This window comes from Mobula hypostoma, chromosome 1 (assembly GCF_963921235.1).
Source record: "Mobula hypostoma chromosome 1, sMobHyp1.1, whole genome shotgun sequence".
In the NCBI taxonomy this organism is placed as follows: Eukaryota; Metazoa; Chordata; class Chondrichthyes; order Myliobatiformes; family Myliobatidae; genus Mobula; species Mobula hypostoma.
In genome coordinates, this window is record NC_086097.1 from 136,323,727 (window position 1) to 136,339,965 (window position 16,239).

The following is a 16,239-nucleotide window of genomic DNA, read 5'->3' on the forward strand; positions in this document are numbered from 1 at the left end:
CTGCGATGTAGGGAGTTCTCTCTCTCTCTGCTTGTTTGGGTTATATTATTGATAAGAGGAAGAATGAACCAATTGGGATAGATGTTACTCTTTCTTGTGTGTCTGTAAGCTCTTGTTTTCGCGGGCGTTGAGGCAGAAGGCGCGATGGGGACAGAGAGAGTGGACACGATGCTGTAAGCTGGCCGACGGGACGGACCCCGAGCGGGAGTCCGAGGCCCAGGGTCTTCGGCGAGGAGAGGAGACAAGAACAGACTTGTGTGGAGCGTCTGGTCAACCACCATGGTTGGTCCCAGGCAGCGGGTCAAGGGGGCAGGGGATCGAATGGTGGAAAGGAGACTTCGCTACTTGAACTTTGATAAGTTTGGCACCTTTTATTTTCCTTTCATATTTTAACTCTATTAATTACATAGTTCCAGTAAAATCTATAAAGTGTAATCATTTAATCGCATATGGTGTATTGTCTGTTATTTGGCGGGATCACACAGCATCCACACAAACTTGATTACCCAGTTTGGCGGGGCCGAAGGATGCTCCCCCTTGACGAAAGCGAGTTGAGTCAGCCTGAGGCTTACCAGGGAGCTACATTTGGGGGCTTTGTCCGAGACTGGATTCAGTGGGGTGCTGTGTGATTGCCCTGTTTAAATCGGTGCTGCTGTGTCTCTGTGGGATTGCGGTTAGTAATGTGTGTCTCTGTGGGATTGCTGGTTATTGCTGCATGCGTGTTGGGTGGGGTGGCTGTTGGTACCCCGGAGGTCTTTGTTCGAGTTCAGACGAGTGCTGACGAGTTGGTGGTGGGACTGCCAGTGTCTATTTGTGCCCCAGGTGAGGTGGGGCCATGGGCTGTCCATACCGTTAGGAGAGAGAGGAAAGAGTGGTCTGATTCGGAGGTAGAGTCTGTGAATAAATGTTCCAGCTATGGCAGGCTCCGCCTGGCTTTTGGGATATTGTCCACCCCTAAATGGGCGGAGGCGTACGAGACATGGGCGGAGCGGATCTCTCAGTTAGATGAGTGGCAGTGCTCGGTTGAGGGAGAGCGACAGGGATTGGTTGAAAGTTTGAGTAGGCGGGCTGTTGATGGTGTTAGAACTGTCAGGTTCAATTACACCATAGTGACAGCTGCCAGTTATCTGAAAGCAGGGGAAAATGCGTCTGGTTCGACTGGAAGAAAAATGCAGCGCCTGGGGGGCTTTCCATACCTGTGTCAGGAGATTGGGGAAAAGCTTTCAGTGTATCTTCTCTGGCTAGGAGGGCAGCTAATTTGCTTGCAGTGCCAGGGGGATCATTTAAGGGGATCTGCCTCCCCCTCAGTCGTTCAGCTGATCAGAGAGGTGTCGGGAAACTTTGTGGAGGCCCAGTGGGGGAACGGTTTGGGGTCTCTGGGGCAGCACGTTCCCAGCAATGTACCAAGGAACTTCCGAAAGGAAAAGATCCTATTCCTGAAGGCTTAGAGGGACCACGCCCCCGTGTGTTGTTACGGATAGATGGAAGCTATGCTAAAGCCATCCTCGACACTGGGGAGCAGGTCAAGTTGTCAGTTCATTTTACAACTGGTTTCTGAAGCATTTACCCTTGACAACATTAAAGGCACTGGAGATTTGGGGTACCAGTGCCAGTGATTATCCAGAAGACGATTATTGGTCAGTGAAACTGGAGTTCATGGGGGCGTTGTCTGTGCACCCAGTGTTTCGAGCTGCTTGTCTGGACTTGTGTAGCAGCCTTGGGCCGGTACTGAGTTTAAATGAGAGCCGATTGTGGTACGGCCTGGGGGAAGTATCTGAGGGTCAGACCCTCTTAGTAGACACTCCGAAATACCACGAGGGAGGGGAGTTGACTGCTGAAGACACTTCGGTGAGAGAGAGGTTGGAGTGACTGTACCCTGTGGTCGTGGAAGACGTAGGCATCGTGTGTGTGAATTATAGGACTTTGAACAGGCGCACTGTCATTGACCAGAATACGGCCCTGAGGGCCAAAGACGCAATGGTCTGTCTGAATGGTGTGAGGTGGTTTGATGTGCTGGATCTGAGGAGTGGATGTTGCCAGAACACAATGAGTGAGGTCGACAAGGAGAAGACGGCCATTATAGGTCCCCTAGGATTCTTCCGATCCAAAAAGATGCCACAGGGCATATCCGGATCCCCTGCAACCTTCCTGAGGGGCATGGGTAAGACCATGGGGGATGTGGAGGTGTTTGGAGTTTTGGCGTATGTGGATGATTGCTTAGGGTTTGGATTCGCCTTGGGGGACGATGATGTGAGGCGAGTGCCGGAGCCCCGGACAACCAATGAAGACTTGGAGTTCACGCTCGTCAAAGTGCAGACAGGGAAACAGAATTCCAAGCTGAAACTGTGGTCATGTAATGATGAATTAATCCAGAGAGATGAAACAATGACCAGCCTTCAAAAGGATGAGCAGAAACTCAAGACATCGATCCAGAACAGATTGGAAGAAGCTGGTGGTGTAACTGCATCCCAGATGGAGATGGACATGAAGCGTGGGTCAGAACTGCTGAGACTGGGGCGAGAGTTGGAGGAGTCAGAGAAGAGGCTGACGTCTCGACTGCAGGAGGCTGAAGAGACTGCAGAGGCAGCCCAGGCTAAGTGCTTCAGTTTGGAGAAAATCAAACAGCAGCTACCGATCGAGAGAATGTGGAAGAATATGGCATCGAAGGATGATGTGCGGGATGTGTGGTACATGCTGCCTCTTGCTAACTTCTCCTTGATTGAGGAACAGACCGTTCGCCCTTCCCTCACTGAGTCAGGTGCAGTGGGGAGGTCTGGCTGTGGGCAGCCTGGGTTACAGCAGGACTCTGAAGGAAAAGAAGCGGGGCCCCGGACACGGGACAGGGGGCTCCAAGTTGCAGTGGGGACATGAGTGAGAGATTGAGAGAGGAGTTGGCAAGCAGATCCGAGGTATCCCCAGTAGTGTCTGAGCCTGAAGGGATTAGGTGAGGGGGTATGGAGGTCTCAGAGGATTAGGAAACTCCCAGATAGGTTGGCCTATGTAGCGCCCATGGAACAGGGCGTAAGGTCCACTGTTTGGTGAGCAATGTGACTGTTTATACCTGGATTGGGTTTTTGTGTCTGCCGGAAGGGTTAGCGAGTTACTTAGAAGTCATGAGGACAGGACTTTATTTGGTGGGGAGAGAGTGTAAGGGGTTTCTTCTTTTATGTTACTGCGAAGGCTAACAAAATGGCTTTTTGTTATGTTATAATTAAAATGGCTTTTCTGTAATAATAACTGAGAAGTAAGTTCTCTCTCTCTCTCTGCTTGTTTGGGTTATATTATTGATAAGAAAAGAATGAACCAATTGGGATAAATGTTACTCTTTCTTGTGTGTCTGTAAGCTCTTGTTTTCGCGGGCATTGAGGCAGAAGGCGCGATGGAGACAGAGAAAGGAGACGCGATGCTGTAAGCTGGCCGATGGGACGGACCCCGAGCGGGAGTCCGAGGCCCAGGGTCTTTGGCGAGGAGAGGAGATGAGGACAGACTCGTGTGGAGTGTCTGATCGACAGCCGTGGTTGGTCCCAGGCGGCAGGTCAAGGGGGTCGGAGGGGATCGCATGGTGGAAAGGAGACTCCGTTCCTTGAGCTCTAACTGTTGTGCACGAAGTCGTTGAACTTTGATAAGTTTGGCGCTTTTTATTTTCCTTTTATATTTTATCTCTCTTAACTACATAGTTCCAGTAAGATCTATAAAGTGTAATCATTTAATCACATATGGCGTATTGTCTGTTATTTGGCAGGATCACATGGCATCCACACACACTTGATTACCCAGTTTGGTGGGGTGGAAGTCTGCTCCCCGTAGACAAAAGGGAGTTGAGTGAGCCTGAGGCTTACCAGGAAGCTACATGTGCATTCATGTGCTTGTGCATATGACAACAAATTTTACTCTGGTTCTTCCCCCCCACCAACAATTGCTGCCTGACTTGGAGGGTATTTCCACCATTTTCTGCTTTTACTCATGACTGATGGAGAAAGTGAATCTTATTGAATTTAGTTTGTGAGCTGAGGAAAGCCAAAGGAAAGAGACACTTGCTTCTCTTTTCTCCTTATAGAGGGATGGAGATGAGGTACCTGTCTGAGTTCAAACTAATAGCCTCGACACCTCTTGAGTAGGACAGCTTAGTGAGAACTCTACCGCAGGGAAATGGCTCAAGAATATTCCTCCATGAGGTAGGAGGAACCATTGAAAGACTAATGGCAGCTGATACACTAGACCCCCTCCAGCTGGCTGGGTCTGTGAGATGGAACAACACAATATTCTTATGCCTTTTTCTGCAGTCTGTGGGAGGGACTTTCCAGGCTGAGTTCCAACAAGCCTCAAGGCTCTCAATGTTATGTCATTAACTAAGCCCTTTGTTTCAGAAGATTCTCTTGAGTCTGACGCTCACATAATAAAGTATATTAGCATCTTAGATGCTCACGGGAGCCCACGTAAAAAAAAATCTGGGCCCGGTTGTTGAAGCTGTGGTTTCCACTCTGCAATTATCTCAGCTATAGTGTTTCGTTACATGTGAAATGGTCCAAAGTGAATGCTGGGCTTTCATTGGAAAGATTGTTTAAGCGTGAGTAATTCCACTTCGCACTGCATCATCAAAAGGTCAGAGAAGGAATAAGGAATTTTTTTCATGGAACTTTCCCATTTTAACGTCCTATGGCAATCCAAACTGTGAAGTGGGTTCACTACCGTCACATTGAATCTTGTGAGCAATTTTTGCACAGTGTGTTGACAGTAACTTGTTAGTGATGACGTGAGGAGTAGGGACTGCCCTGGACATATAGAAAGTTTAGATTATTTTATTGTTATATTCACCAGGGTGCAATGAAATTCCTAGCTCGCTTGAAGCCCAGAGTAAACAGATACTTAGTAAAATTAACAATAGGTCTGATGATAAGTGCAAGACGGCAGAATGGTGCAACTATTGTGGGTCACTCTGAAGCACACAGAGCAGGGAACAATAGAGCACAGGAAATAGCCCTTCAGCCCAGGATGTTGTGCCTAACTAATTAAGGGAAAGATGCCTAATTACAGTAATCCTTTCCATGGTCCACACCTCTCTGTTCTTTGCATATTCAAGTACCTACCTAAGAGCCTCTTAAAGGTCTCCATCGTATCTGCCTGTATTCCAGGCCCCCAAAGAAATGCTGAAGTGACGATAATGGATTACGAAGTCCAAAGTTCAAAGGAAGTTCATTATCAAAGTACACATATGTCACCATGTGCAACCTTGAGATTCATTTTCTTGTGGGCTTACTCAGTAAATCCAAGAGCCGTGATAGAATCAACAAAGGACTGCATATAATAAGACGGACAGGGAACTAATGTGCAAAAGACAACAAACAGTTCAAATGCAAAATAAAAAAATAGTAATTTTAAAAAAACAATAAATATGGAGAACATGAGATGAAGAGTCCTTGAAAGTCAGTCCATAGATTGTGGGAACAGTTCAGTGATGAGACAAGTGCCACTGTGTGAAGATATGCCCTCTGGTTGAAGGGCATGGTGATTCAGGGGTAATAAGTTTCCCTGAACCTGGTGGTGCAAGTCTTGACACTTCTCTACCTTCTTTTTGATGGCAGCAGCGAGCAGGGGCCGTGACCTGGTGATGGGGGTCCCTGAAGATGGATGCGGCCTTCTTGCGACCCCACTCCATGTAGATGTGCTCAGTGGTGGGGGAGGGCTTTACCCATGGTGAACTGGGCCGAATCTATTACTTTTTGTAGGATTTTCCGTTCAAGGGCATTGGTGTTTCCATACCAGGCTGTGATGCAACCAATGAATATACTCTCCACCACACATCTATAGAAGTTTGTCAAAGTTTTAGATGTCATGCTGAATCCTCGTCAACTTTTAAGGACATGGAGGCACTGTTGTGCTTTCTTCATAATTGTACCTATGTGCTGGGCCCAGGACAGATACTCTGCAATGATAACACTGAGGAATTTAAAGTTGCTGACCCTCTCTACCTCTGATCCCCCAATGAGGACTGGCTCATGGACCTACGGTTTCCTTCTGAAGTGAATATTCAGCTCCTTGTTTTTAATGAATTTTTTTTAGATTATGAAGACACGTAGTCCTCTCTTATTGTCATTTAGTAATGCATGCATTAAGAAATGATACAATATTTTCTCCGGTGTGATATCACAAAACACAGGACAGACCAAGACTGAAAAAACTCCTGACAAAACCACGTAATTATAACATATAGTTACAACAGTGCAACAATACCATAACTTGATGAAGAAGTCCATGAGCACAGTAAAGTTCAAAGTCTCTCAAATGTCCCACATCTCACACAGACAGGAGAAGGAAGAAAAACTCTCCCTGCCATGCCGACCACAATCCGACTCTAGGTCATCTGAAAACTTCGAGCTCTGATCAGCTCTCCGACACCGAGTACTGAGCACCATCTCTGTCCAAACGATTCAACCTCCTTCTCGGTCGCCAAAAGCAGGCAAGGCCGGGGATTTTGAGGCCTACCCTCCGAAAGATTCCCGACCACGCAGTAATGACAGCAGCGAACGAGCGTTTCAGAAATTTCTCCAGATGTTCCTTTGTGCTTTCAAGTCCATTCTCCATCAAATCAGAATTGTCCACGGCCCCTATTTAACAGATAAGATATCATTTTTCACCGGAGGGCTGCGCACGCGCAGGTGCGCTGTCATCTTCTCCTCCCGAATTTAAGAGAGAAGTTGTTGTTGGGGCACCGCTCAGCCAGATTTTCCCTCCTATATGCTGATTCAGCCAACTACAGTGACGTCATCAGCAAACATAAATATGGCATTAGAGCTGTGCTTAGCCAAACAATCATAAAGTGAGTGGACCGAGGGCTAAGCACACAGCCTTGTGGTGCAGCTGTGCTGATGGAAATTGTAGAGGAGATGTCGCTGCCAATCCAAACTGACTGAGGTCTGCAATTGGGGAAATTGAGGACCCAATTGCAGAAAGAGATATTGAGGCCAAGGTCTTGAAACTTATTGATTAGTTTTGAGGGGATATAATATTGAATGCTGATCTATAGTCAATTAACTTAAAGAGGTGGAGTTAAGAGTCCGAGAATGTGGCAGCATGACTAGGAAGGGGATATGAAGGAGCTGCTTAGTTCAGAAGTCCGATTGCGGTTAGGAAGAAGTTGCTCTTGAGCGTGATGCTCCAGGATCTAGTGACATAATATATGTGGCAGAATCCATTTACTGAGGAGGCAGGCAGAGCCTGGGTTTGAGATCTCACAATCGTTCCAACACTGTGGCACTTCCTCAGTGCTGCTTGTTTCCCTTCTCTGGAGGGAGTAACAAATCCACACCTAGAGATCGAGTAGCTTGGGCCTCTGCTGTCTGCACTTCGGAGGAACGAGAGAACAGGATTGCTGTACTAGAGGGACAGCAGGTACTGCTGTTTACTTTGCTTCATGGAAAAGTGGCTACCACTGCCATTTCAGACATTGCGCTGCAGCTCGATGACTTCACCATTCACAGTATTTTAAAGGCTGAGAAGCTGGAGTATGATTTAAGATTAACTCATCATAGTGCAGAAATGTGGCAGTTCTATCTCAGTTCTGCTCACCTTACCTGGAACATCTAACAATCAATTGACGTCCATTTTTTTAAAGGTGGGAGAGCGGAAACCAAATTGGATGACAACTAACCAATCAGGAAGGATGAACAATCTGGTGTAAATAACTGCAGAACAGACATGCCCCATGCAATATCCCTGATGAAGATGGCAAAGATTGTCATCGAAATATTAGTTAAAATTGATACCTGTAATGGCTGGAGGCCCCAGAAGAATTTATAAGAAGATGTGCGGTGCACTTCTGCTATCAGTCCTTTGCCTCGGAGAATGAATGAGGCCCACATTTAATATCTCAATTTGCAGGAAGCACCTCAACAGTCATACACCCTCCATACTGCTCCCACAATGTGACACACATTCAGCACCACCTCTCCCACGGTGTGATTCGCCCTCAGTACTGTCCCTCCCACAGTGTGACACTCCCTCAGTACTGTCCATCTCACAGCGTGACACTCCCTCAGTACTGTCTGTCCCACAGCGTGACACTCCCTCAGTACTGTCCATCCCACAGTTTGACACTCCCTGTACTGTCCATCCCACAGTGTGACACTCCCTCAGTACTGTCCATCCAACAGTGCGACCCTCCCTCAGTCCTGTCCATCCCACAGAGTGACACTCCCTCAGTACCGTCCATCCCACAGTGTGACACTCTCTCAGTACCGTCCATCCCACAGTGTGACACTCCCTCAGTACTGTCCATCCCACAGTTTGACACTCCCTGTACTGTCCATCCCACAGTGTGACACTCCCTCAGTACTGTCCATCCAACAGTGCGACCCTTCCTCAGTCCTGTCCATCCCACAGTGTGACACTCTGTCAGTACTGTCCATCCCACAGTGTGACACTCCCTCAGTACTGTCCATCATACTGTGTGACACTCCCTCAGTACCCTCCATTCCACAGTGTGACACTCTCTCAGTACTGTCCATCCCACAGTGTGACACTCTCTCAGTACTGTCCATCCCACTGTGTGACACTCCCTCAGTACTGTCCATCCCACAGCGTGACACTCTCTCAGTACTGTCCATCCCACAGTGTGAGACTCCCTCAGTACTGTCCATCTCTCAGTGTGAGACTCCCTCAGTACTGTCCATCCCACAGTGTGACACTCCCTCAGTACTGTCCATCCCACAGTGTGACAGTCCCTCAGTACTGTCCATCCCACAGTGTGACACTCTCTCAGTACTGTCCATTCCACAGTGTGACAGTCCCTCAGTACTGTCCATCCCACAGTGTGACACTCTCTCAGTACTGTCTATCCCCCAGTGTGACACTCCCTCAGTACCGTCCATCCCACAGTGTGACACTCCCTCAGTACCGTCCACACACAGTGTGACACCCCCTCAGTACTGTCCATCCCACAGTGTGACACTCCCTCAGTACCGTCCATTCCACAGTGTGACACACTCTCAGTACTGTCCATCCCACAGTGTGACACTCCCTCAGTACTGTCCATCCCGCAGTGTGACACTCTCTCAGTACTGTCCATCCCACAGTGTGACACTCTCTCAGTACTGCCCGTCAGACAATGTGACACCCCCTCAGTACTGCCCGTCACACAGTGTGACACCCCCTCAGTACTGTCCGTCCCACAGTGTGACATTCCCTCAGTACTGCCCGTCACACAGTGTGACACTCCCTCAGTACTGCCCGTCACACAGTGTGACACTCCCTCAGTAATCACCCCTTTGACAATCTCCTATCATCAAACATCGCATAAGGAGGTCATCTAGCCTCTCAAGCCTGTGGTGGATCTGAGAGCAAACCCATCAGTGTCAATTCCTTATTTGTCTTCCTGTCACCTATTCTCCCTGTCTTTGCATCAACTCTCTTAATTTCAGTTATTCTCCTGCGGTTTCCAGGGGCTAATTGTCTTACCAATTTTCCCTCGGGTCAAGTGCAACTGGACAAAACTCTTGGAGTCCCAGGGAGAATGTACAAACTCCACACAGGCAGCTCGCGAGGTCGGAACCAAAATTGGGTCTCTGTTGCCGCGAGGCAGCAGTTCTATTTCTCCACTGTTGTGCTGGCCAACGACTGCCCCCCAGTGTGACCGTCCCCTGTGGAGGGATGATCTGGTACCCAGAGTCTGAAGTGGAAGACTGGAACCAATGATTTTCAGTCTCTGTGGTGGGATTACAGTCTCCTCCCAGAACCCATACACGAGAGGAACGGTGAATAATGGAAGACAAATGTACCAGCGGTCCGCTCACTCTCTGCACTCAGTCTAAATATTATCCTGATTCATTGGTTCTCTACAATTGTGTCTGTGTTTTACTTGAGAGAAAACAGCAAATGTTCCCAGCCTACAGATTTGATGACTCCAGCGAAATGTCACGTCCCACCAGCAGAATCAGCTTGCTGATAATGTTGTCCTTCAGAAGGAATGTGATCCAATTCCTTCCAGTTGCAGTTCAAATTCATCTAATTTTGACCTCCCATTGCTGCTCAAATCAACAAGGGTAAAATTCCCAGCAGATCTCGATCCCTCCAAACCTTTATATCCCTGCAAGATCTCTGAATCTCTACATCCCTGCATCCTGACTTTCTCTGTGTGTGTCTCTCTCTCCCCCTTTCACATCTTCCTCCACACCTGATCTTCTGATAGTTTCTTTTAGCAGCTCTTTATGTGACTCAGTGGCAAACTTTGAACGTGAACCTGTGAAGTGCCTGGGGGGATGCAGCATAAAGGCAGGTTCTGGTTGTTGTTCGGCTGCTGTGTACCCGGCTGCATGGTTGGTTCTCATGCAAGGAACTTCCAATTAGCCTTAACGAATTATGCAAATAGACCATGAAGCCTGCAAAGGAGCCTCACTGGGATGGAGCTTGTGAAGTTCTGGCAGAGACCCAACCTGTAATTTTCCTCCCATTAAAATATCCCAGCTAAAGGTTATACCTCAGGATGCTGAAGTGTTGCTCCTGTGTCACTGGGAAATGGAGCAGCCTGGACAACTGCCCCCAGTGACTGTTCCTACACAAAATAAACCTGTGAAAGGCGGGTGTCCATCTGGCTCTGATTCAATATTACTAACAGACCATAAAACCATTCGACCCATTGAGTCTGCTTCACCAATCATGGCTGTAACATTTAACTCCACCCCCCTTAACAGTGAAGAACCCATCAGTCTCTACCTTAAATATACCGAATGCTTTATCCGCCACGGCCCTCTCTAGCAACAGGTTCACCATCCTCTGGCTGAAGATACGTCACACCAGCAGCTTTACTTTATTAGGGATTTGAAGGAAATCAGTACGTCTCCAAAGACTCCAGAACATAGAAACCTAGAAAACCTACAGCACAATACAGGCCCTTCGGCCCACAAAGCTGTGCCGAACATGTCCTTCCCTGAGAAATTACCTAGGGTTACCCATAACCCTCTATTTTTCTGAGCTCCATATGCCCGTCCTTAAAAAACCCTATCGTATCTACCTCCACCACCGTTGCCGGCAGCCGATTCCACGCACTCACCACTCTGCATAAAAAACTTACCCCTGACATCTCCACTGTACCTACTTCCAAACACCATAAAACTGCGTCCTCTCACGTTAGCCATTTCAGCCCTGGGTAAAAGCCTCTGACTATCCACATGATCAATGCTTCTCATCATCTTATACACCTCTATCAGGTCACCTCTCATCCTCTGTCGCTCCAAGGAAAAAAAGCCGAGTTCACTCAATTTATTCTCAGGAGGCATGCTCCCCAATCCAGGTAACATCCTTGTAAATCTTCTCTGTACGCTTTCTATGGTTTCCACATCCTTCCTATAGTGAGGCGACCAGAACTGAGAACAGTACTCCAAGTGGGGTCTGACCAGGGTCCTATATTGCTGCAACATTACCTCTCGGCTCCTAAACTCAATCACATGATTGATGAAGGCCAATGCACCGTATGCCTTCTTAACCACAGAGTCAACCTACGCAGCAGCTTTGAGTGTCCTATGAACTCGGACCCCAAGATCCCTCTGGTCCTCCATGCTGCCAAGAGTCTTACCATTAATACATTATTCTGCAATCATATTTGACCTACCAAAATGAACCACCTCACACTTATCTGGGTTGAACTCTAGTAAGTTTCTACAGATGTCTATTTGAGAGCATTCTGACTGGTTGCATCAATGCCTGGTATGGAAGTTCCAATGCACAGGACAGAGAGAGGCTGCAAGGCATTGCATATTCAATCAGCACCATCACGGACGCAACCTCCCTACCATCGAGGACATCTTCAAAAGGCAGTACCTCAAGAAGATGGCATCCATCAAAAAGGATTTTCACCATCCGGTAGGAGGTATAGGAGCCTGAAAATGCACATTCAATGTTTCAGGAATGGCTTCTTCCTCTCTGCCATCAGATCTCTGAACCATCACTGAACCCATGAACACTACAATTCCTCTTTAGCACTATTCATTTATTTTATTTCTTATTGGATCTTCACCGTATCTTGGTATATGTGACAATACTAGACCAATTCCATTAATTTATAAATCTGTAGTCTTTGTTTTTTCCTATTTCCTTCTATTTTTTCTTTTTACTGTTTTTCTACATTTTTTTCTTACGAAGGACCTTATGCACCATCTTTGTTTCTGCACGGCTTTTTTTCTGTCTTGTCTACTTTATGCATAATTTATGATTTGTGTGTGATCTGTACCGATGGACCTGAGGTGCTGCTGCAAGCACCTTTTTCTTGTACTCCACCGTCCATGTGCACGTGACCAGAAACTTGACTTGACTTGAGATGCCCGTTTATAAGGACAGACATTGAATAAGTTGGGAGTTGTAGTCTATAACTACTGTCTGTGTTGTTGAGATACTGCGATCACTGAGACTGCCTAGATCGAAGATTTCTTGCCCAGTGTCTGGAAAATAATGAACTGGCTCTGCCACTTCCCAATATCGAGTTCACACACCGTACAAAGATTTATGTTTTCAGGTTACACGTCCCTGTTTAACTCAGGCAGAAATTCATTGTGAAACGATTTCCTTTGTCACAAAGGGAAACCTGCCCTATAATTAAGTTCCCTCAGCTGAATTGTTTGATAAATTAACACCATATTTTCTCTGCCAACAGAGGGAAAGTCAACAAAGGGAAAGTATTGAGTCCTGCTCAATGTTCCTAACCACAATCAAGCCACCCCTCCCGAAATTTCGGTAATTGTACTGTAGAAGCCCACATCGTCATAGGGAGAACTTCCAAACTCTACATAAACAGAGCCAGAGGCTGGGATTGAACCTGGCTTGCTGGAGCCGAAAGACAATAGTAAATATTTTGGGAGTTTATGTCAATAATCAGCAATCAGTTCCATGTTGAATTAATGGTTTCTACTATCACTGCATTCCAGTATTTAGCACCCATGTGTGCATCTGACCACCTACCGCTTCCCCTCCAGGTCGCACACCACCCTCACCTGGTAACACATTACTTTTCTTTGATCGTCACCGAATCTAGATCTGCAGCTCTGTGGGAGCACCTTCACCAGAAGGGGTCAAGAGGGTGAAGGCCTTCACAGTTGCCAGTGCAGTTTGAGCCAAGGAATAAATGCCCACCAGCATGAAAGATCGCCACCAGTTATTGGACCTGAGGTTGTATCATCCACAGTGGACAGATATATTATCTTCAGCTTGGCACCATCAACAAGGAGTCAGACTTTCCATTTTCCTGCATTGATTCCCAAGGAAAAGATGACAAAATCTGAATGGAAACACGAGAAAATCTGCAGATGCCTGACGAAGGGTCTCGGCCCGAAACATTGACTGTACTTCTTCCTATAGATGCTGCCCGGCCTGCTGCGTTCCACCAGCATTTTGTGTGTGTTGCTAAAATCTGAATGGACTCACTCTCCCCCGTGTATGGTCAATCTACACCATCTCATTCCACAAAATCCCTCAAGGTCTCTTAATGGGAAGTGCATCCATGTGCTACTCCTGCCAGACCAGATTAATGAACTGGAACTGAATCTGAAATCACCCAGGAAGCCAACTGCTTCAGGTTGAAACTTTTACTGAGGTGGTCACAGCCAAGGTACAGCTTTCAGATAAGTGAGTGACCACCAGAAAAAGTAAGGGGAGTAGGCGGTCAGTGCGGCGTTCCCATGTGGCCATTCACTAGCAATAACTATGGCCCTTTGGATATTAGTTAGTTCGAGGTTCTGGCTGGAGATTCTTTGGCTGTGAAAAAGTGTTGCCTCCTCAGTGCCAGGGTCAAGGATGTCTTTTGGCAGCTGCAGAAAAATTCTTGAAGGGGAGATCATACAGTCAGAGGTCGTTGTACAGATTAGTACAAACAACATAACAAGAACAATGGATGAGGTCCTGCAGAATGTTATAGGGAGTCGGGAGCATAGGGTAAGAAATTAAAATACAGGACCTCGAGGGTTGTGATGTCTAGATTACTCCCAGTGCCATGTGTTTGTGAGTCCAGAGATAGAAGATAGGCCAGATGAATCTGTGGCTGAAGAGCTGAGCAGGGGGCAGGGAGTGAAGTTCTTAGATCACTGGGATCTCTCCTTGGGTCATGGTGACCTGTAGAAGAGGGGCGGGTGGCACTTGAACCAGAGAGGGAGCAATATCCTAAAAGGAAAATTTACTTTTGTCACCAGGGAGGGTTTAGGCCAAATTGTCTGAGGGGTGGGATTCGAGAGAGTTAAGTCAGTAAGAAGATGGAGGTTAATACAGGAATCTAAGTATATAAGTCTAACAATCGGGATAGCCATGTTTACAGTAAAAAGGCAGATACTTCTGATGCTTTAAATTGCAACTACACCCGGTGGCCACTTTATTATGCTGTAGCCCATCTAAGTCAAGGGTTGACATGAGGTGCACTCAGACATGTGGTACTATCTGAATGGTGTCAAGTTAGGAAAAGGGGAAGTACAATGAGATCTAGGTGTCCTTGTTCATCAGTCACTGAAAGTAAGCATGCAGGTACAGCAGCCAGTGAAAAAAGCTAATGGCAGGTTGGCCTTCATAACAAGGGGAGTTGAGTGCAGGAGCAAAGTGTCACAGTGGGGCACTGGGAACAGACCCAAATGTGAGACACAGACACCGAAGTACAAGGAACAGAACTTGACTGGAGTAGGGACGTGACAGGATAGAGGCAAGGAGCAGGGACAAGAACGCAGACTTGGGCTAGGGAAAGCAGGACCAGGACTAGGAACCATGGACGAGGAGACAAGGCTTGGACTCCGAGTCCGAGACTGGACAAGGGCCCAGAACCTGGGTCTTGCCTCAGGGGCGGACCCCAGAACCAGGCAAGGACATGACATGGCTTCCGGACAGGACGTGGCTGGGGTCTAGAGGCCTGAGCTTGGAGACAGGCTGGGGTCTTGGGTCTTGAGGCTTGAGTCTGAGCTTGGAGGCCGGCTGAGGCTTGGGTTCGTGAAACTCGGCTGCAGGATCTTCGAGGCTTAGGTTCGTGGAGCTCGGTCGCGGGATCGTTGAGGCTTGGGGTCTTGGAGCTCGGCCGCAGGATCATCGAGGCTTGGGTTCTTGGAGCTTAGAGACAGACTGGGAACCGAACATCAACACAGAGCTGGGACTTATCCTTCGACAAGCCGGGACTCATCTTTAACACAACACTAACATGAGACAGGACAGCACATAGGCATAGAGCCGGGACTTATCCTAAGACAAGACAGGACTCAACTTCATCTCCACACCAAGGTGGGACAAGTCCCTCTGTCAGGTAACAGCAGAACAGCTGGACTTACCCAACAGAGGCAAGGACAAGACAAGACAAGACAGATCCCCCCACAGGGCAACAGCAAAACAGCCTGACTTACCCACAGAGGCAAGGACAAAACAAGACAAGACAGGACCCTCCACAGGGCAACAGCAGAACAGCCTGACTTACCCCACAGAGGTGAGGTGAGGACAAGACAGATCCCCCCATGGGGCAACAGCAAAACAGCCTGGCTTACCCCACAGAGGCAAGGACAAGAAGAGACAAACATCAAAGAACAGACAGTTCCATCTCTGCTCCGGGGAAGCTCCAAGTCTCAGTTCGACCAGCAACCTCAGCTGGCTACAGAAACAGCCAGATCCCTACCTAGCTCAGAGTGGCTGGCAGCCACTCAGCTGGCCCAGGAAACAGCCAAATCCATACTGCAAAGACAGCCCCAACTACCAACAGCAAGGCTCCATGAAGCAATGGTTCTCCAACACGGCCTAAAGATGACAATTGGCCGCTCTAGCCTTCCACCAGCCGGTTGCTCCAAGGGGGACTGACAAGACAAACCAGCAGCCCACACACAACCCTAAGGCTACTTATATTCCAAGCCCAAGATGGGAATCAGGTGCCTATGATTAACTCACCCAAACAAGGGACAGCTGGAAGACACAGAGTCCTGAGTCCATGGACCGGACCATGAACCGAAATGTGGACATCATGGACTGGAACATGATACAAAGAGGTCCTTCTGCAGTTGTACAGGGCCCTGGTGAGACCACACCTGGAGTATTGTGTGCAGTTTTGGTCTCCAAGTTTGAGGAAGGACATTCTTGCTATTGAGGGAGTGCAGCATAGGTTCATGAGGTTAATTCCCAGGATGGCGGGACTGTCCTATGTTGAAAGATTGGAGTGACTGGGCTTGTATACACTGGAATTTAGAAGAATGAGAGGGGATCTGATTGAAACATATAATATTATTAAGGAATTGGACACGCTAGAGG

The 16,239-nt window shown here is 47.7% G+C and overlaps 1 protein-coding gene across 1 annotated transcript; it reads left to right on the forward strand.

Annotated features, from left to right (window-relative positions):
• Positions 1 to 1,977: 1,977 nt before the first annotated feature.
• LOC134344148 (uncharacterized) lies at positions 1,978 to 3,099 on the forward strand. The gene has a single exon (XM_063043511.1). The coding sequence runs from the start codon at positions 1,978 to 1,980 to the stop codon at positions 2,869 to 2,871; it is 894 nt and encodes a 297-aa protein (XP_062899581.1). The 3' UTR covers positions 2,872 to 3,099.
• The last annotated feature ends 13,140 nt before the right edge of the window (positions 3,100 to 16,239 follow it).